We start from the raw sequence: 21,466 nt of genomic DNA, 5'->3' as shown, positions 1-21,466 counted from the left end.
ATTCTATTCTAAATTGTTGAAATATTAGTAGACCACATTGGTGATCAATGCCAGCCACAAGCAGTGAAAAGAGGATGAAGATAAACGAACATAACATACAAGACGCTTTTATTTCAACAAGCCGGGCTGGCCTAATTTTTAAATTTTAATTGTTAATTCTTTTTTAAACATTTAAATTGGGTTGTTTATTTTAATTATATGGGCCAAACTATTTAATATTTTTAAACTGTTTTTTAAATTTTATATTTGTTGGTTTTATGCTGGCTGTACACCGCCCTGAGTCCCTTTGGGAGAAGGGCGGTATATAAATTAAATTAATAAATAAAATAAATAAATAAATAAATACATTACTCCCAAGTCTTTGTGCACAGATATGGCCTTACGCATTGAGGTAAGACTCCTGGAAACTACTGCCTTAAAATTTACCAGCTGGCTTCATGCCTAAGGCAGGACTTGAACCCACGGTCTCCCTGTTCCTAGCTCAGGGTTTCCTATGCCTTAACCCAGAGGTCTTCAAACTTGGCAGCTTTAAGACCTGTGGACTTCAACTCCCAGAATTCTCCAGCCAGCATAGCTTAGTCTTAAAGCTGCCAAGTTTGGGGACCCCTGCCTTAACCACTGTACCAACTGGTTCTCACTCTTCGGAGCAAATAGACACCCTCACAGCAGAAACAGGTATGGCCCAAACCTGTTTCTTTTTGTTGTTTAAAATAAAGGAATTGAGATCACTCTGAAGAAGAGGAATACATGTTTAGCTGGCATCAGACTCCAAATAAACCAAGAATACATTCCATTTTACTTAGAAAAATATCACTGAACTCCCGGGGCTTATTTCTTGACATTGAATGACACTATAAATATACTTCCTTTAACATCTGCGTTGATTATCTTGGGAATATGTAAATGTATTTAAATCTAGCTCATAATTTGTCAAAAGGCAGGTGATTAGTTAGCTAAAACCCCTTTAATTAGCTGACAGAGCTATTAAATGCAGTCTGCCATTTATGTAGAATGTTCAAATTAATTCTTGTTCATCAAACTAGCCTAAATTTTTATAATGATCTTGTTCTTAATTTAAGACAACAAAAAAAGGCAATAGGAATGCAAAGCTAAAAAAGCGAAATGCATAAAGTTGATCCATCATCATTCCTGATTAATTTTACAGCATGATAAATTTACCCAAGCAAATGCATACTATCTTGAACAATTCATTTGCTTAAAAAAATTCTTTTCTTCATAACTCTGTGTTATTTCAACCAAAATAGATGGACTACTATGGCCAATGCAGAGTTCAGCTTTTTCTATCTGGCTCCTTCCAGATGTGTTGTAAATTCATTCCACAGAATTTCTAGCCTACAGGGCAAAAGGCTGGGTGCTCTAGAATTGCAATCCCAACACATCTGGAGAACACCAAAGAGAAGAAAGCAAATGTAGTGACTGGAGTTGCCTCAGGGCCACTTTCATGAAAAATACTTTCAGGAAGGTGTGAGCAATGAACATGAATCACTTCTGTGTGTAAAATCTTTTAATCAAGTTGCTTATTATTCAGAAAAGAACTCTTGTTCTTTCCCCCCCTACCCCCACTATGTGGGAAAGAAAGTAAGCTTATTGTGAAATTGGTTTGCATGAGAAATTGGGTTTTCCAAACCGAGTGTTGTAGTTTATTTATATCCTGCCAACATCTCCACTACATTTTCTTCCTCCTATTTTCTCCACAACAAGAACAATAACTGTGTGAGGTGGGTTGGGCTGAGAGGCAGTGACTGACCCAAAGCTATCCACCTGACGTTCATGGCTAAAGCGGGACTTGAACTTATGGTCTCCCACTTTCTAGCCTTAACCACTAGACCACACTTCCTCTCATAGTTTTGAGATAGTTGTGATTTTGAAGTAAACCCCTTTGGGAAGTGGCTAGATTTACCGATTGCTATAAGCCATAAATTGATGTGTATGGCTTTACCTTGCTGTCTTGCATGAACCTGACTATTGTGGTTAATAAATCATAGTTTACAGCTTATTGTGTTGTACAAATCTATCCAGTGATTTATTGTCTGCCCTTTGAGGTAGACCAAGCTAGGAAAAACTATTAGGAATACTGATCCTATTCATAATGGCGGCTCTTCCTCCTGTCCCTCAAGGCTGTTCTTACATCTTATTACATTTATAGATTAAACTGCTGTGGTTTAGTGAATGTAGGCAATTATTTATTTGCAGTTGCAGCAACAAATTGAACAAAACTTATAAATAGGTGAAATGAGATGCCTTGTCTGTCTTGTGTATGTTAGCAGACCAGGTATACATTCCTCATGATTTTTCAGAGTTTGCAACTCTTTGAAGTACTGAAGCCACAAAATGAATAGTTGTACTTTGCAATATCTAGCAAAGCCAAGAAATGAAACATTTTACGACAAGCCTCTCTGAAGATTTCTAATAATAAAGACTCACTATATAGTTTGTCTGCTTTTCTCTGAAAGCCTGCTTGGCTGACAAGCTCAGTACAGATGGTGCCAGACATCCCCATATGCCAAAAAGAGAGAGGATGAGGGCAAGGCATATTTTGTCTATGAATGGAGATAACAGGCTTTTAAAAAAATAGGTGTGGGCTAATATTACCACCTATTAGGATGAGGAGAGCTAAGGTGCTTTGCAGTGGATTCCTGCCAAAACCTAGGTTGGATCCCCACCTTTCTTTAGCTTGATTATTTTCTTATCAATTGAGGCTGATTTAGGAGAGAACTGGATTCAAGAACAAGAAGCTAAACTTAAAGGCACTTGGGAGCCCTAAATGTATTGATTCCCCCCCCCTCTATTTCGGGGGTGGGTTTCACTTACCTTTGCTACTGGTTCACTCGCGCGCGTACCCCATCTGCACATGCGCAGATCATATTTGATGACGTCCGGGTGGGTGGGTGGAGCCTCCCGCCGCTACTGCTACTGGCTCGCCCAAACCGAGGCGAACCGGTAGCAACCCACCACTTTTCTATTTGGTATCTTAAAAATTAGGGGGGAGCTACCTTTGATGGAATATGAATACTAAAACATTGAAAAGTAGTCTTTTAGATATTAAGATTTCTCTGCTGAATTGACAGGAAAAACATGCTACATTCGCTTACAAGAAATTAGCTCCTGTAGGATTAGACAGCAATCTAAACAATTCATTTATATTAACATTTCTGGTCTGGTGGCTCAGAATGATGGGAGGAGAATTTGAAGCCTCATGAAGAATTCATAGAAGTTGGGTAGCTAATACATTTATAATAATACCGTAACAACACAACAATAGCCATTTTACCTATTATTTCAAAACAATGAGGTTTTTAGTTGTTCTCCTACCTTCCCAGGAGGTTTCTGATTTAGATTTTTTTCGCATCTAGAATCCAGAATCATTTTTGTTGTGATTGCTATTTAAGAATTGTGTTTGCACAGTTATTAAGCTGGTTGCTTTTTCAAGATGGGTTTGGAGTGGAAGTAGAGGACATTGGTGAGAGAGAAAATGATTGGAAAAGAATGAAAATCCTGCCATATGAATGTTGAAAAGACAAATGTAGTGGCTTAAAAAAATCTACACCAAGAAAAGTGGTGTCAAGAGCTTTCAAACTGTGGGGTCCTTGGTACTCTCTGAGCTTGGTTGTTTTCTTGTAAACATTTCATTACCAAACTAGGTATCATCATGAGTGCTAGCTCAGAGAGCACCAAGGACCCCACAGTTCAACCCTGAGCTGCAAATATTCTCTTCTATCAATTTTCAAAGTGCACGCCTCTTGGAGTTTGTAAATTCCTGTAATTCAGCAAGGATAGTGAATGCTTCAATCTAAAATTGTAAATTCTGGATCAGAAATTAAACATTTGAAGTACATTTCATGAGAGCAATCTTAAGATTTAATTTACAGAGTCTCTCCCACACAAACTATCAAAATAAAGTCAACTATGTTTTTAAGTAAAGGCAGTTGTATTCAGGTTGCTTTATTTATTTAACATATTTACCATAAATTTGAGTATGCAAGTAATTAGCAGTATTATACTTAAATTCTCCTTCCCTTCCGTTTTCTCTGCAGAATCTTATGGCAAGAGCCCTTTATGATAATGTCCCAGAATGTGCAGAAGAATTGGCCTTCCGGAAAGGTGATATTTTGACTGTGATAGAACAAAACACTGAAGGATTGGAAGGATGGTGGCTCTGCTCTTTACATGGACGACAAGGCATTGTTCCTGGAAACCGTGTGAAACTTCTGGTAGGCCCTGTACAAGAGAGTCCATCTCACCAGGACTTGTCAAATTCAGGACCAGCAACTCAGTCCCCTAACCAGCAAAAAGTCTACCAAGTGCCAAATGCTCATACCTCTCCTCGGGATCCCATCTATCAAGTTCCGCCTTCTTATCTGAATCAGGGAATCTACCAGGTACCTACCGCCCATGATGTTTACCAAGTGCCTCCATCCGGGCAGAGAAGTTTTGCTGGAGTTGATGCAGGCAATAAGGTGGGTACAACTTGATATTTCAAGCATCTGCTTCCAAAGCATTTGCATGAAACACATTATTGTGGGGTTGAAAAAGTGTCTGAATTTGGTGGACTTTTCTATTCTACACGAATGGTATTTAATATGCATTTAATGTGTCAGAAGGGAAGTATGTTAATAACCAAGAGAGATGAACAGCCATTATGGTCAAAGCACTACAAGGATAATAGAATTAGACAATTCCCTTGAATTCTATCTTCTAAATGTATGTATTCAAATAAAAATTCAAATCAGAAGCAGGAACGGTAGTTTGGGCCAAAATCTGGACAGTTTGGGACTAATCCCATACTAGCACAAATGATACCTGACCACACACCCAAGGGACTTGTGTTCCCTCTCATGCTTTGGGAGATGGGCGGCATAGAAATGCGACTAAATAAATAAATAAATAAATAAATGGAATTGAGTCAACCTTGATAGATTCCAAAGAACTATAAACAAATAAACCTTAACTATATTTAATTAATTCAATCCAAATTGTAAATTAACTAGCCTGCATGCTGTTATGAAGACCTGAAACATTTTGGGGCTCATATAGAAAGGATTAAGATTTAGAATTTTGTTAACATAAATCTACACAGATGGTACTGAGCGTGGTTCACATTATCTGCAGCCTCCTAGAGCATATCACCTAGACACTTCGTGGGTCACACTTTCTTTATTTGTACCAAAGTTATGAAAATGCCAGCTTTAGATAAAAGTGCCTGTTTGTTTAAGGAATGTATGTTGCAGGCTACGTGGAAAAAATGATGCAAGAGTGACATTATTACTATGCCAGAAATAACAGGAAGTCTGGATAATCATAATTAAAAGGGTAACTCAGTGTAAAATCTAGAGCAAAGAAAGTGTCACCTGGCACTCCTCTACAGCATTAACATGTCCTTGGCAGGAGTCAAGGTAATTGCCTCTTAAAAGCTGGAGGAAAAAAATATTTATTTTTTAAATAAAACCTTTGCATTTCCTCTGATAATGAGGCCGGAAAGCAAGATTATCAGAATACTCCTCGGAATACTTAGGTCTTGTTATTTAGCCATTATGAATGTGTTGCAATGACATACAACAGCTAGGAAGTACATGTCTGGCAGTGCCAAAGTTTAATCTTAACACTGAAGTTGATAGGAGCAGAAGTTCTGACTGCCTTTTCAACTATGAATCCTTTCAGTTTACCTTGAATTACGCTCCCATTTAATTTAGAAAAACTTAAAACCATTAATAGCTTTTAAGAATTTCATTTTCTATTCAGCCTTTTTTGGGGGAGTGGTGGTGGAGAAACCTTATCTGATATTTTGATTGTGGATTCCTCCCTCCTTCCCCCATTGCAATAGACATATTTTCTATAGACAGCAAATGAATTTCTAGTACATTTGTTTACTGGGCAAACCGTCCACAAATACCTGATTTAATAATGGGGAAAATATTTGTGTCCATTTGGGGGAGAGGACAGAAATTCGAGGATGTCCCAGTAAGGAGATGAAATGGGTGTATAAAAACCCCACTGAGGCATAACCCATCTGTTCTAACCCTTGACTTAACAAAAAGTCTTTAACAAATTACGTCATTGAAAATGTTGTTACCAAATTTGGGCAGCTTGTAGTGTGGGTGGTTTGGAGATTGCAAAGTAGGATTTGGGGATAGCAGATGACAGATGGCCACCTGGGTTCTATGAATTTTGAAACTGTAGTGTAAATTATGTTTAAACTGATTTCATCTGCTTAACTAAATTCCAATATAAAATACCTTGATACGAAATCATTTCCTTGCCACTGCTACCACCTCCTCCTCCTCCTCCTCCTCCTCCTCCTCCTCCTCCTCCTCCTCCTCCTCCTCCTAAGTGCTACTCTGGAAAGGCTGACATCACTGTATAGGAAACTCTTTTGGACTTAAACCTTGGCAAAACTTATATTTGAAGAGTGACTATCTAGTGGACAGTTGGAGTCCAAAGCAAAGTTAATATGAATACAGGTAGTCCTTGACTTATATCCATAACTGAGCCCAAAATTTCTGTTGCTGAGACAGTTGTTAATTGAGTTGAGCCCTATTTTATGACCTTACTTGCCACAGTTATTAAATAAATTACTGCAGTTGTTAAATTAGTACCATAGTTGTTAAGTGAAACTAGCTTCCCCATTGACTTTGCTTGTCAGAAGGTGTCCAAAGATGACTCTGGGAAACAGCAACTGTCATAAATATGAGCCAGTTGCCAAGTGTCCGAATTTTGATCACTTGCCCATGGGGATATTGCAATGGCTGTAAGTATGAAAAATGGTAATAAGTCACAACAAGTGCTGTTGTAACTTGGAATTGTCACTAAACGAATGGTTGTAAATTGAATCCTACCTGTACTCAAGGTTAAAATCAAAGCCAAATTAACCCTAAGAAATGTGAGATAGAGTCCCAACATATATCTCCTACTTGCAAAAAAAATATATGTATTGATGAACTCCTGGTTTCATGCAGTCCAGAGTCACTTTGTGGGGGATATTAAATATAAATTTAATAAAAAACAAATAATAAAATAAATACTTGACACCTAAAATATGAATATCATTCCTTCAACTGACAACACCTGTCCCTAGCAGATTAAATGAGCTGCTGTGTTTAATACAGGCAATACTTACAAGTATTCTGTGTGTCTTGGCAAAGCTGTGGAGTTAAAAATATTCCATCTCACATAATCTCAGAGAGCCTTATTAATAGCAGAGGGTCAAAATATCTGGAAGCCTTCAGCCAGCCTGCAAATGACTTGCTCCTGTCTTCTAGCAAGATTTTCTCGTGTAAACCACAGTTTGTCATCATCCTTGTCCAATGAGAAGGCAAGATGATAAGCTAATGAATAAATACAACAGATCTCTCCATTTACAACTTTCTTTTTAAAATTGTTTATTTTCACAGCGGTAATTTGTATAGAGGAGAAAGGGGGACATATTTATTCAGCATCAATGTAAAAAATAGAGAGGCTTCCAGTACTGTCCTGGATATACTGTAGCATGTCAGCTATGGTGGCTCAGTGGCTAAGACGCTGAGCTTGTTGATTGAAAGGTCAGCAATTCAGCGGTTAGAATTCCTAGTGCCACATAATAGGGTAAGCTCCCGTTACTTGTCCCAGCTTCTGTCAACCTAGCAGTTCAAAAGCACGTAAAAAATGCTAGGAAAATAGGGACCACCTTTGGTGGGAAGGTAACAGCGTTCTATGCGCCTTTGGCGTTTAGTCATGCCAGCCACATGAGCACGGAGACTTCTTCAGACAGTGCTGGCTCTTCCACTTTGAAACGGAGATGAGCACCACCCCCTAGATTCGGGAACAACTAGCACATATGTGCAAGGGGAACCTTTACCTTTAAGTATGCATACACATCAAGGACAAAAAGATGACTCCATGCATACATATTTATATTTAATCTAGTATATCACCACCCTGAGGGGACCATAACATGAGAAAATAGACTTGCAGAGCTGGAATAAACATTTACAAATGGTTCTCAACATGAAAAATATGTCAAGAAAGAGCAAACTAGCATATCAAGAAATGAGTTGGACAAAAACTTGGTGCCACTTAGTCCATGTGCCTCTGTTAAAATAGCAGATATCTGCAGGGACCAGTTGTTCAAAGAGATCTTTGAAAAACTGCCTATGAAAGGGAGTGGGCACCGAGCTCCTTACAAGCAGCTAATTCCCTCTGTGGAACACAGTGTTTGCTACTTAACAGTTTCCATTAGATAAGCACTGAGCATTATAAAACCATGCTCACACAGCAGTTATTGCTGGCGGGCATGGCAAGGCAGGTCAGAGAGACGTCTCCAGGCAGGTGATTAGAGTGATGCCATAACTGAGGAATGTGAAGGCCATTGCTGGATCAACTTCTCCTTCGGTGCTGAAATAAGCTCTGAAAACAAATGCTTTCAAATTGGCTGAAATCAGTGATGGATGGCTTGAATAAGTCTTTGAATCCCTTGTTGAAAATGAGATTCTCAACCAGGATTGTATGTCACAAAAAATAAATCAAAAAGGCTGAGTTGCCGCTACATTTACAACACGTTTGCTACTTCTATCTAAAAGGCCATAATTCTGGCTGTCTAAAAGGCCATAATTCTTGAACAATCTTGAGACCCTTGGTGGCTTTCCAGGTTTTCCCACCAGCAGTGATAAATGTTTAGGTTTAACTGCTATTGTTCATTCTTTAGCTTTGTGGTGATCTTAAAGTAACTTAAATGGTTTTTCAATCTGAGAAATTCCTTTTTCTTGCCCGTAGTTTTCAGGACACTTTATGCAAATGGAAAATTGTGGCAATGTTGGGATGGGAACTGTCTGGCTTTACTGTTGTCAGGAACAGCTGTGAGAATGGTATGGAAGTGCCCTCGGCTGTGGACAGGAGGGTTGGAATTGCCCATCTGACATCCTGCACATTTGATTTATCCATCATGGGTAATGCTATCTTGCTATAATGACCTGGGCTTAGAAGATAAATAAACTTTGGGGAAATCTTATACTATTGAACAAGATTTTGATCTTTCGAATGTGTGTATTTGGGCACTTTCTGATTTAAATAATGATAGAACAGTTTCAAAGCATCTGCCTTGATCACATGAGTAAAATATGAAGAGAGTTCAAACCACAATAGACTTTCCTGGATTGGTAAACTTAATTTCTATCATTATTCTTATTGAATAATTAACGATTATGGGTTGTAAATCCTTGCCAATCTAGTATAATAAGCCTAACGATTTACCTGACTTTTGCCCAAAGTTATGTAGACATTCTTTATAAACAGTATAATTTTAGGCTCTTTGGGCCTTCTCAACTATTTTTTGAATACCTATGGAATCTTTTTAAATATTCTGAACTTATTGCATTATATTATAATGACCCTAATTTTGTTAAATTCTCTCTCGTTATGGACCTGCCAGATCCATAATATTGCTTCTGTAGGGCAAAATCTGGGTAGTTTATCAATTTTTCTCTGCACATTTGTATTTTTAGAATGCTATTTAAAGTTTTTTTTCCTGTATTTGTATATATCCTTCTTCAGTGCTATTGTTTTTATATTGATTGAATGGTTCTGAAACTGCAAGGTCAATAAAATGTAGAATAAATCAGAAGTGGTTTGAAGTTAACCTGCAGAAGATTTGTGCAGCAGTCTGCTTTTTTACACTGCCCTGCTCTTGATATATTATTATTCCTTCTTAGAATGACAGTTGAAGCCATCTTGATCAGAGTTGGAATAAACAAGCCATGATTTTCATAATATAGTACAGTATGGTGCAGTCCATTAATTTTTTCCTCAAAGAATGTAGCAATTATTATGAACTAGTGGGAGGATTAGAGTCAGCTCTCTAATGGGGTGGGAGGGGGATGCCCTTGAAGTGAGAGTACTGTGAGTGAGGTGAGATTTCCCAGGTAGATTATTTAAACATTTCTGTGAGTGTGAATGATTAGGAGAATCAGCAGGAATGTTCAGATAAACTGTGTTTCCCAGGGTGCCTATAAACCTATTTGGAAAGCATTGCGCTGGTCAGGGGGGGGCAGGGCTAGCAATGTGATGTCTGTTGTCACTAATAGCTCATGATCCTTCTTGAGTCGGGGAAGTGGAATTGCTAAACACCTTAGTCTCAAACTGCCAAATTAATAAATGCCAAATTGTATGCAAAATTTGGTGGTAGAACCCTGTGCAGGGTTCATGAAGACTGAGGCAGTAAATAAATAGATTTGTTGAATGAATGAATACATCTGGATTCTGAAGGTATTTAATGAGAGTGAGAAAATTTGATCAACCTTGAAGTTAGCAAGATGTGCTCTTTCCTAAGGAGACTACTTTGATGGCACAGTGGTTAGAATGTAGTATTGCAGGCTAATTCACTGCTCACTGCCAGGAGTTTGATTCTGACCGGCTCAGGGTTAACTCAGCCTTCCATCCTTCCGAAGTCGTTAAAATGAGGACCCAGATTGTTGGGGGCAATATAGTGACTCTATGCAAATCGCATAGAGAGGGCTGTAAAGGACTATGAAGTGGTATATAAGGTAAGTGCTATTGCTCTCAATTCAGCTTTAGTAGACAACTTTTATTTTATGTATCCAATCCATGCTTATACTTATTACCAAATACGTTCTTGACAAATAAATAAATAGATATTTTTTTAAAAAAAAACTTCCAGTGGGTTTTCAATCTTCTTTAGGTGAAATTTCAGCTCCTAAATGAAGATTAGCTAGATCCTTTCCATTCAGGGTTCAGAACTGAAAATGGTAAAGAAACAACATTGGCCATTCTGTTAGATTACCTTTACTGAAACTTGGATAGAAACAGTGCGCTTGTAAAGCCCTATTCAGTGAATTCCCAGGTGATCTTATGAACCATTTCCTTCTGCTTGTCCTGTACGATCACTGAAGGTTCTACTCCATAAGAAGTGATGGATACATGGATTTGAAGGCAAAATTTCTCTTTGGTGGCCTCAGCTTTTTGGAACACCAATACATGTCCAGCTCCTTCTATGTAGGTCTTCTGCAAAGTAGTTGAAATGATTTTGTTCAGAAAAACGTTTGAATTTTAGGAGTGTTGTTTGGGATTTTGATAATGCACCTTTCTGTATTTGCTCTGTTTTATGGGTTTAGCTGCATACTTTTATATTTTATGTTTATAAATTGCCCAGATCCTTATAAATAGTTCTTAGGGCAATGATGGCTAACCTTTTTGCCATCATGTGCCAGGAAGGGGGGGCGGGGGAGATTCGCATGCGCACGTGCCCACACCCATAATTCTATGCGCCCCACCCTACATCTGCGCATGCGACCCCTCCCCTCCGCTCCTGGCATGCGATGGCCCAGTAGGCCTTCCCCACCCCCTCAGAGGCCCTAGAGAGGCTCTGGAGGCTGGGACAGCAAAAAAGTCACTTCCTGTCTAACCGAAAGTTGGAAAACAGGCCGTTTCGGGCCTCTGGGGATGGGGAAGGCTGTTTTCGCCCTCCCCAGATGCATAAAGAGGATCTGGAGCCAAGTGAGAGAAAAAAACGGGCCTTCCCCACCCCCCCAGGCCCTCCGGAGGCAGGAAACAACCTGTTTCCCTACTTCTGGTGGGCCCAGAAGGCCCAAAAATCAGCTGGCACACCGGAGCTGAGCTGGTGTGCCAGGCAACATGGCTCCACGTGCCACCTGTGGCACGCATGCCATAGGTTCGCCATCACGGTCTTAGGGTCTTCTGAAAAACCTTGAAAACACTAGAAAGCTCTGGGACCTCTGATAATACGAAGCCTGCATAGTGGTTGTATTGTTAGATCTTTCCTCTCATGGTCTTGTTAATTTATTTTTATTGCCTTTCATATATTAAAATCTTCTGATTCCTGTTTTTTTTTTTTACATAGAGTCACTTTGTGTGAGATGGGCAGCCATATAAATTTGGCAAACGAAGAAACGAATGTGGGGTCCTTGCTGCTCTGAGTTTGGTTGTTTTCTTACGGACGTTTCATTACCAAACTAGATAACATGGTCAGTGCTAGTACTTGACTAGCACTAATGATGTTACCTAGTTCGGGTAATGAAATATCTGCCCCCCAAAAAGGTCAGGGAACAACAAAAAACCCTCATTTCAACCCTGAGCTACAAATATTCTCCTTTGAAGAAACAAATAAATATTTAACAAACAAATGTGATTTGAGGCTGATGAACAAAATATGAAATTCTACCTTAATTTGTTCACAAAATCTGAACCTATCCATCATAGATGAACCCAAATAATTAGAAAACGTGACAAGTTGAACCCATATACAGATATAGCTATTTTATTTTATTTGGTTTGGGTTTAATTAATGGATAACCACTATACGATATATAGAGCTTTGTTCATACATCCTTAAAAGGTTTAGTGTGATCAAGAATAAGTTTGATGATGGGGAAATCATTTTACTTTTTATCCTACACTTTCTCTCCCCCCACACTTTTCCTTTCCCATTTCCCCACTATTTTCATTTTCATTTGTATTTTTATATCTTGATAATTTTTATAAAAAATATTAAGAATATGTCTGCTGATGATGAACTAGATGGAAATACTTAATTAGATGTAGTCGTAGTAGGTGCTACCTCACATCCCTGACATTTTATCTCAAATGAAAGGATATTTTAGTCAGTAGAAAAGCTCAACGCATTCTTGAATGTGCGTCCATGGCACCATTTATTACAATGTTGTTTATTCCAGGTCTGAATCTTGGCACTGACAACAAATGCTGTAGCTGAGCACTAGCTCATAATTAAATCCCCGTCAAAAGCAGCACAAAGGGATTGTGTATCGTAGCAAAGCCAGAGCCTGCTATTCGTTATTAAAAATGTATTTCCAAAATTGGTATGCTACCAAGTGTTTAAAGTATCATATCATAGACTAAATAGAAAGATAACTCGCATCAAAAGCATCTATACAATCATATAAACATCTCAGAGCAAACTCTTCAAAACTGTGCTTTCCATGAGACTGTGTTAAAACCCTTACCAAAAAGAAAGGAACTTCTCTTTTTTCTCCATCCCATTTAAGATTGGCAAAGGCTCACTCAGTAATGAGTCTCATCATCATACTATTCCATGTTCCCATGTCTTTCCTTCCAATTAAGCTGCAATCACGACCTCAATTAAGAAAGAGAGAGAGGAGGGGAAAAGATTGGGGAAAAAAATTATTTTTTTCCTCTGGCCCATTATTGTTTATTGCTGTTGTTCACATGCTCTTTGAAAGCCAGAGGCTGTGGTTATGGTGAAAGCAGCTAAATTTTGTTTGTTCTTTCTGCACAAGATATTTTAACATCAAAGGGAGAAAAACATCTGCACTATTTGAAGTTAGATTGTGAACCATTTTTTCCATTTGGAGAATACTCCCCCCCCCACACACACACAATGTGCCCTCGTTTCAACCTTAGTCGCATAATGCCCCAATTTATTGCTACATCATTCTCAAAGTGAAGCTTACTTTAGAAAAAGAGGTCTAAACATCAACATACAGTTTCATTTCTCATTTTAAATATGCCAAAATAGTTGTGGTTCTGGTGAGCAGGATGCTCTAATTCTCACTTAAATTTGTCAGGTTTTTTTTTTTCTCAAATAGAAGTTATCGCTTTTATTCAGTTCTGGAAAATATTCTGCAAAAATGAGGTTATCGTATAAAACAATGGTTTCAGAAGTTCACACTTTCATGGTGACAAAAGCATTGTCTTCAGACTGTTGGGCCATATTTACAGCAAAAGTGTAAGCTATAGCAATAGCAATAGCACTTAGACTTATATATTGCTTCACAGTGCTTTACAGCCCTCTCTAAGCAGTTTACAGAGTCAGCATATTGCCCCCAACAATCTGGTTCCTCATTTTACCGATCTCGGAAGGATGGAAGGCTGAGTCAACCTTGAGCCTGGTGAAATTCGATCTGCCAAACTATGCTAAATGATTGATTTTAATTATCAACTAATCAAAACAGCACAAAGGACACACGTTTTCAATTTCTCCAAAACATTCCATCAAGCAATTTTGGGATGCAGAAAACACAAAGACCCAAAGTAGGCCAGAAATCACAGTCACAAGGTCTTCTTTCCAAAGTCAGCTCCTAAATGCAGATTGTACGTTGAATGCAGTAGTCATTAGTTGAAGTGCTTAGTAATAGGTGCTTTCAGATTACACATACAATTAATGCCCTTAATTGCTAGATATAATCTGATACTGATAGTACTTCCCGTTGACTAATGTGTTCATTCCTTGGTCTTCACCCTGAAATAGATTTTAGTCTGTGCTTTGGTTAATGGTTCATGGGACAAAAATTTGTCAAACTTGCCTGATTTCAAAAAATGAGAAGCAAAGTTAGATTTGGGTGGATTTGGATGGCATATGCTAGGACAGTGATGGCTAACCTTTTTATCATCGCGTGCCAGGAGAGGGAGGGGCGGGGGAGGGTCGCACGCGCACGTGCCCACGCGCATGCGTGCGCAACCCTTCCCCCATCCCCCCCCACTTCTGGCACATGATGGCCTGGTAGGCCCGTTTTTCTTTCTTACCTGGCTCCAGATCCTCTCAGTGTATCTGGGAAGGGCGAAAACAGCCTTTCCCACTCCCTTGGAGGCCCTACGGAGGCTGAAAGGGCCCATTTCCCAACTCTCGGTGGGACAGGAAGTGACATTTTTTGCTGTCCCCAGCCTCCAGAACCTCTCTAGGAGTCTCTAGGTGCCTCTCTAGGAGTCTCTAGGCGCCTCTCTAGGAGTCTCTGGAGGCTGGGGACAGGAAAAAACATCACTTCCTGTCCCACCGGGAGTTGGGAAATGGGCCCTTTCAGCCTCCATAGGGCCTCCAAGAGAGTGGGAAAGGCTGTTTTCGCCCTTCCCAGATACACAGAGAGGATCTGGAGCCAGGTAAGAAAGAAAAATGGGCCTTCCTCACCCCGCCCCCAGGTCCTCCAGAGGCAGGAAACAGCCTGTTTCCCTACTTCTGGTGGGCCCAGAAGGCCCAAAAATCAGCTGGCCTGCGCGCACATGCGCCCCAGAGCTGAGCTGGCATGCCCACTAATATGGCTCCGCGTGCCACCTGTGGCACGCGTGCCATAGGTTCACCATCACAGTGCTAGGAAATACCAGGGCTGAAGGCTAGATTAAAAGAAAGCAAAAGCAATTCACTTGTTATGAATAAAATAAAATAATAAATAAAATAAAATAGTTGATCCCAGGAGCCAAACTCAATTTGAGGAACTGTTTACTTTTTAATGTAGCTATGTTCTTATTTGCGTCATGGACATGTAGTTAAAATGGATTGTTAAACAAAAAACAACCACAAAAATTTATACTAATGCAAATGGGTGTATAATATAAGTGCACTGATCATTTCAATAATAGTTAGGAAACAATTCTTAATTTCTGTCTGTTGATGGTCCCTCAGGATTGTGGTGCATAATTTATTTATATCGCATCTTTATTATATCGCATCTTTATTATTTTTACAAATAACTCTAGGCAGTGAATATATCCAACCCACTTTCCTCTGCCTATTTTTCCCACAACAATAACTCCATGAGGTGAGTTGGACTAAGAGAGACTGACTGACCCAAGATTACCTAGCCGGTTTTCATGTCTATGATGGGGCTAGAGCTCACGAACTCCCAGTTTCTAGCCTGGTACCTATAGTAAAAATAGATGAATTAATGAATAAATGTGTATCTTCTCTTTCCTTCAAGAAATTCAACGCAAACATATTCATCTTCCAGTCAATGTCTTTAACATTTCAATGTACCATTAATTAAATTGTGATAGGTGAACCTTCAGTTTTCAGAAGTTGCCATCAACTAAGTTGTAACAAAGAGTCGGACCAATTGGCAACCAATTTTCAAACATGTTAATTTCCAAAGTAATCTGTTTAATTCTTGGCTTGATTCGATTTTTGGTTCCTTCATAATGTAATCCTCTGAATGCATGTATATATTCCTATTCAAGATGAACTCAGGATCCCACCGCTCCTCTCCCACCCCCAACTTACTTTCTGCAGAAATCTCTTATATCTTCATTGAAAATAGTGGTCCCAACCAGTATCTTTTCATCCTTTTAAACCAGTGCCTTGAAAATGGTGTTTCAAGCAAGTCCAAGCTGCTCTCTCTGACACATTCATACAGTAGTATCATCCATTATATCATTACTTAAAGCTGATAACTTGCTTTGTTCTCCTTGCCCTCTCATAGTTCTCTTGATCTTCTGTCCACAGTAGTCAACATGAGTGTTTTATGGGCTCAGATTGTGAGGAGAAAAGTGTTTTGTGTAAATAAGTTCATAATCATGATGACTATAATGGGGTATGTCCCAATATTATGTACTTTAACCACAAACGCTACAAGTACTCCTAATTTTGCTGTCAAGCACTCCTAATTTTGCTGTCTAGCAACCAAGTACCAGTAACTGAATCCTTGATGCAAGGAAGCTGATTGAGCAGGTACTGCATTGGGGGGTGGGGGGAGGGAAAACTATAATATGAAACATCAGATTTGTTGGTGATCTATGGATGACTGCAACATGCATGTGGGTTAATTTTTGAATTCTAGTGAACAGGTTTGCCCATATATCAAAATACTGTATAAAAGGCTCCTGCAGTTAAATGCATTATGCTTGCTTCCAGTGTAACAAAATCTGAAATGCTCCATCTTTTATTTGCTCTACATATTTATTGAGCAGTCTCATTCATTTCAGCCATTAGCACCCATGTCTCTGGTTATTCTTTACCTGGCAGGCTTTCTCAGAAAATTGCTAATTGAAAACTCATTCACCCAGGAATAAGGAGTGATTCACTAATGTGACTCTAGAAAGTTTGAGTTAGAGACCAGAATTGGTTCTTTTTGTGACTGAGTGAGCGGATTTATTAATTTTCACACCAAATTTGGCAGAGAGCATTAATTACTTTTTATCTTGATTATGAAAGTCAAATGAAAATAACATATGTATTTAATATGTATACGTTCACTTGAATGCAAGCTCCATTAATTTCAATGCAGTCTAGATTTTTACTTATTTTAGAAATTTAAACAATCCATTTTCTTTTCTTATTTTAGAAGACATATTACCTTGCTTTTCCTCTCTCTCTCAAAAAAGTCACTCAATGCACCTTGCTAAACATGAAAATAATAGAAAAAACAAATATGAACATATTAAAAATAACAGCAAAGAACAACAAGAACAACAAGAACAACAAAATAAAATAAAACCGTATTAGCAATCCAGTAAGAGCACCAGTTTGGTCTAGTGATTAAGGCACCAGGATTTAAAAAATGGGAGATTGCGAGTTCTGGTCCCACCTTAGGCAGGAAAATCAGCCAGGTGACTTTGAGCCAGTCACTCTCTCTCTCAGCCCAACCCACCTCACAGGATTATTGTTGTGTGGGAAAATTAAGAGGAGGAAGGAGTGTTCTGTATGTTTGCCATCTTGAGTTATTTATTTTTTAAAAAAGCAATAAATAAATAAATAAAGTTAATCAACTACAGAAACACATTTTTCTGTAGAAGAGTTTTCAGCAGACAACGGAATACTGGATCAGGTGTAGAACTGGCAGCTTAGAGGCCCAACTTCTACTTCACTCTCAGCCCTGGAGGTTCACTGGATGACTGGGCCAATAATTCCTTTGCAGCCCAACTTCCCTCCCATTACAGTATGCTATAGTGGGAAGTAGCAGGAAGGAGGGCCTTGAGCTCTTGAAGGAAATGCAGGTTCTAAATCAGGAGCGGGCAACTGTGGCCCTTTTACGACCTATGGACTTCAACTCCCAGAATTCCTGAGCCAGCATGGACCTGAAGAAGCTTCTTGGAGGAGAAGTGAAATGTTTTCAAGGAAAAGAAAACCCAAGAAAGTCCAGTTGCCTTTTGAAAAGCACCTTTGGGGCAAGCTTGACCTGGAGGATTGAGAATCTCCATAGACATAAAGATGCCATAATTGCCTACCCTGGATCTAAATGAAATGAATAAAAGCCCTTTTTTTTCTGTCAAAACTCTGGTTAACAGCACTTCCCGAGGGCTTCAAGGACAATCCAAACAGAGTTTTGTTAACTGAGATCTAACAGCACATCTGGCCAATGATGAGTGTACTTGTGAGCCAGATCCAGCTGCTAACTAGGCAGACATACCATTGGCCACAGCCAGCTCTTGGAGAACATTTAATGACAAGGCTAGTTGGAAGAGATGTTTCTGTTTTATTTAAATGTGGTTCCATTTCTTTATCCTTTTCATAATGTAACTATTTGCAGAGCTCCACCAAATTTTATTCATCTTTACAAACAAGTCGTTTATTTGCAGTCATGTGCAACGCCATGCATAAAAGTACAGATATACATAATTACTAGCTACATATGCTCAGACAAGTGGCACAAACATTTGCTCAGATGATTAACTCTGTGTTGGCACCTACAGCATTAAACTGTTACCCTAACAGATGGCCGACATGTTTTTCTCCTTCTCTCTGGAAGAAATTCATGGAAGTCCTGGGCTTTTGCACTAAGTTTTATGGGAGGAGGTGCTAAAAAAATCTTTCTTGTGGGCTGTGGCTGAGATGATTCTTCCAGGAAACTGTCACTCCACCCACATATATATTTATTCTACATGGAAACAATGTGAAACTAAAGCAAAACTTAATAACTAGAAATTATCTTCCATTAGGGTGATAAAACTCTTCTTAAGGCTAGGTGATATACAAGGGTGTTTTTTTACTTGTTGTGAAAGTGGCTAGCTGTGAGTCAGAACTGATGATGTCTTCACCTGATGGTTTTTGCTGTAAGCCTTGCAAAGTGAAGGTTCTGAGTGCAGCAAAAGGCAGCAATCCAATAAAGCTAATCAACCATTTTGTTAAGTTAAATTTAAATAAAACATGGATTCTCATTGATGTATACAGATAGTCCTCGACTTACAACAGTTTGTTTAGTGACCATTCCAAGTTACAACAGCACTGAAATAAGTGACTTAAGGCCATTGTTCACACTTATGACCGTTGCAGCATCCCCACAGTCACATGATCAAAATTCAGATACTTGGCTGACTCACCTTTATGACTGTTGCTGTATCTCAAGGTCATGTGATCCAGCAGTGGGTTCTACTTACCTTTACTACTGGTTCTCAACAAGGCCGCTCACAGATGCTTGCTTCGCTCATGCAGAAGCTTCTGCACATGCGCAGAAGCGTTCTGGTGATGTCAGGGTTGGTGGGCGGAGCCTCCCTCCGGTTTTACTACCTGTTCTATAGAACCAGTCCGAACCGGGGGCAACCCACCACTGATGTCATTGCCTTTTGCCACCTTCTGACAAGCAAAGTCAATCGGCAAGGAAGATTCACTTAACAACCTAACTTAACCACTGCAGTGATTCACTTAACAACTGTGGCAAGAAAGGGGGCAAAACTCATTTAACAACTGTGGCAAGAAAGGGGGCAAAACTCATTTAACTGGCTTAGCAATAGAAATTTTGGGTTCCATTTTGATCATAAATTGAGGGGTTATGATAATAATTGGGACTAGGACTGCCATGTCTAAGCATTTCAGTGATAAAATGCAATGTCACATGATCACTTAACAACAGCAGTCCCATTATTCTCATAATCCTTGGACTGTGTGCCTTGTTAAGTGTGGAAGAGGTGGTAGTATTAGACAGAGGGTTGCCTGGGTGGGCATGTACTAGGGAGATGGGTAGGGGGTTGCTATGGGCAGACTTGTGCTACGGAGTGCAGACAGGGATGGTATTACCGAGCACAAGACCTTCTACTCTATGGTGAGGTTCTGCAGGAGAAAAGGCAGTTTGTTAATTAGTTTATTTTGCAAAATCAAAACAGTCTCTTTGTATGCAAATGTTTGCTATTGTTCCAGTTCAGTGAACATTGAAAGGATTTTTAATCTACGTTTTATAACACAACTTAAGTTGCTGCATGTTTCAGTGTTAACCACATTCTGAAAGTTGTAGAGAACATTGGATTCTTTCATTAAGAACAATTTGTTTTAATTACATTGTGTATTATTTTTAGAAACTGCCATTTAACAGATCCTTTGGCCTATAGCAGGAAATAAAAGAAAGTACCTTCACCCAAAACTCTTCACTCTGATGCCAGTTCTTGCTTAAAACATTGAGACGTATAGGCAGAAATGACCTTTGTTGAGTCATGTTATATCATCATTTCCTTTTGACCTTGAACAGGATTAAAAGAATACAAGGAAGCAAAATTTGTTTAAAAAATATTTCCTTCTGAATAAACAACTTCAAATAACTATTGAAAGTCTTTAGACAGGTGTAACAAACAATGTATATTAAGCATTATAATATGATAATGCTTATATTGTAATATGATAATGCTTATATTGTAATATGATAATGCTTATATTATATGATGATTTTTATTATATTATAATATGGAATTGTTGGGCGTAATGACCCAAAGGTGCTTTTTCAAGAGGCAACTGGACTTCCTTGTTTTTCTTTGAAGGCGTTTCGCTTCTCATCCAAGAAGCTCCTTAGCTCTTGGGCGTAAAGAGATTTTTGGACTTGCTTATCTCATGTCCTATGCTTATCTCCCAAGGTCTGGTGCAATTTCTGAGTAAGTCACCATGTCAATCAAAACACCTGCATTATTACTGTACATGATTGGAGAAACTAAAAGGACATAGGTTACTCCTATGTACTCCTGCGATAAGGATGTAGGTTACTCTTATGTTATGCTATTGAACGTTTCTATTATTATTTTTTTCTACCTTCTGCAGTTCTCTGAGCCCTCACAATCATTCTTTGAGGACTCCCCAGCTCTTTAGACAAGATGTGGGGAATGTAGGAGAACTTCAAAAGAAGGGGAATCTTTCTGCCTGCTAAATGTAATTCCATCCATCAGCAAGAGAATACAGTCGAACGTTGCCATGGTGCTTTTCAGGCTCTTAGGAGACACATGAAAGAGGTCTAAATAAATAACTAATCTTGCCAAATGCACCACCTTGTTTGGACTTGCCCACTTCTACAATCCTGCACAGTTATCACATGCTTAGATAGTGTTCTGTAATGATTAAAAGAATAAGGGAATTCGAACCCTGTTCAAAGTTCACTGCAGCTATAAACTAGAACAAGCTTGCTGTTTGTAATCCATTCCTGCCCCTTACCCACAATATCAGCAGAAGAGCTGAAACAGTTAACAGTGTGAGGATTTATTACTGTATTGTCTTTTGATCTAGCTTTTGTTGTGTTATCACTCTTTCATTGCAACCCTGCTGTAGCAATCCTTCAGTCCAAGGCTGGATAACTTTTTGATGGCTAAGCTGCACTTTGGGGAGTCAAGTAAAGTGGGATTTGGGGCTTTTATTTTTAAAAAACACATTTTAACCATTTTGTAAGGTGGGATGTGCAGTTATAGTGTGGCTTCTGCCTCAAGGTTTGGAGAAATTATGGCATTGATCTGAACCAATAGTAGCTAACCTGCAAAAAAAAAAAACGCGCTTCTTTGTGAATATCTTTAA

The 21,466-nt window shown here is 39.0% G+C and overlaps 1 protein-coding gene across 2 annotated transcripts in view; it reads left to right on the top strand.

Annotated features, from left to right (window-relative positions):
- Positions 1–21,466, top strand: part of NEDD9 (neural precursor cell expressed, developmentally down-regulated 9) — a 65,165-nt gene that overhangs the window by 25,069 nt on the left and 18,630 nt on the right. For both annotated transcript variants that reach the window (XM_034429136.3, XM_087890320.1), the window contains exon 2: positions 4,056–4,478. In XM_034429136.3, the coding sequence (XP_034285027.2) occupies positions 4,056–4,478 (423 nt within the window). The remainder of the gene's footprint in view (positions 1–4,055; positions 4,479–21,466) is intronic.

This window comes from Pantherophis guttatus, chromosome 3 (assembly GCF_059756535.1).
Source record: "Pantherophis guttatus breed Tessera chromosome 3, ASM5975653v1, whole genome shotgun sequence".
NCBI lineage: Eukaryota > Metazoa > Chordata > Lepidosauria > Squamata > Colubridae > Pantherophis > Pantherophis guttatus.
Note: the sequence above shows the minus strand (reverse complement) of the source record. Positions and strands in the feature narration are given on the sequence as shown.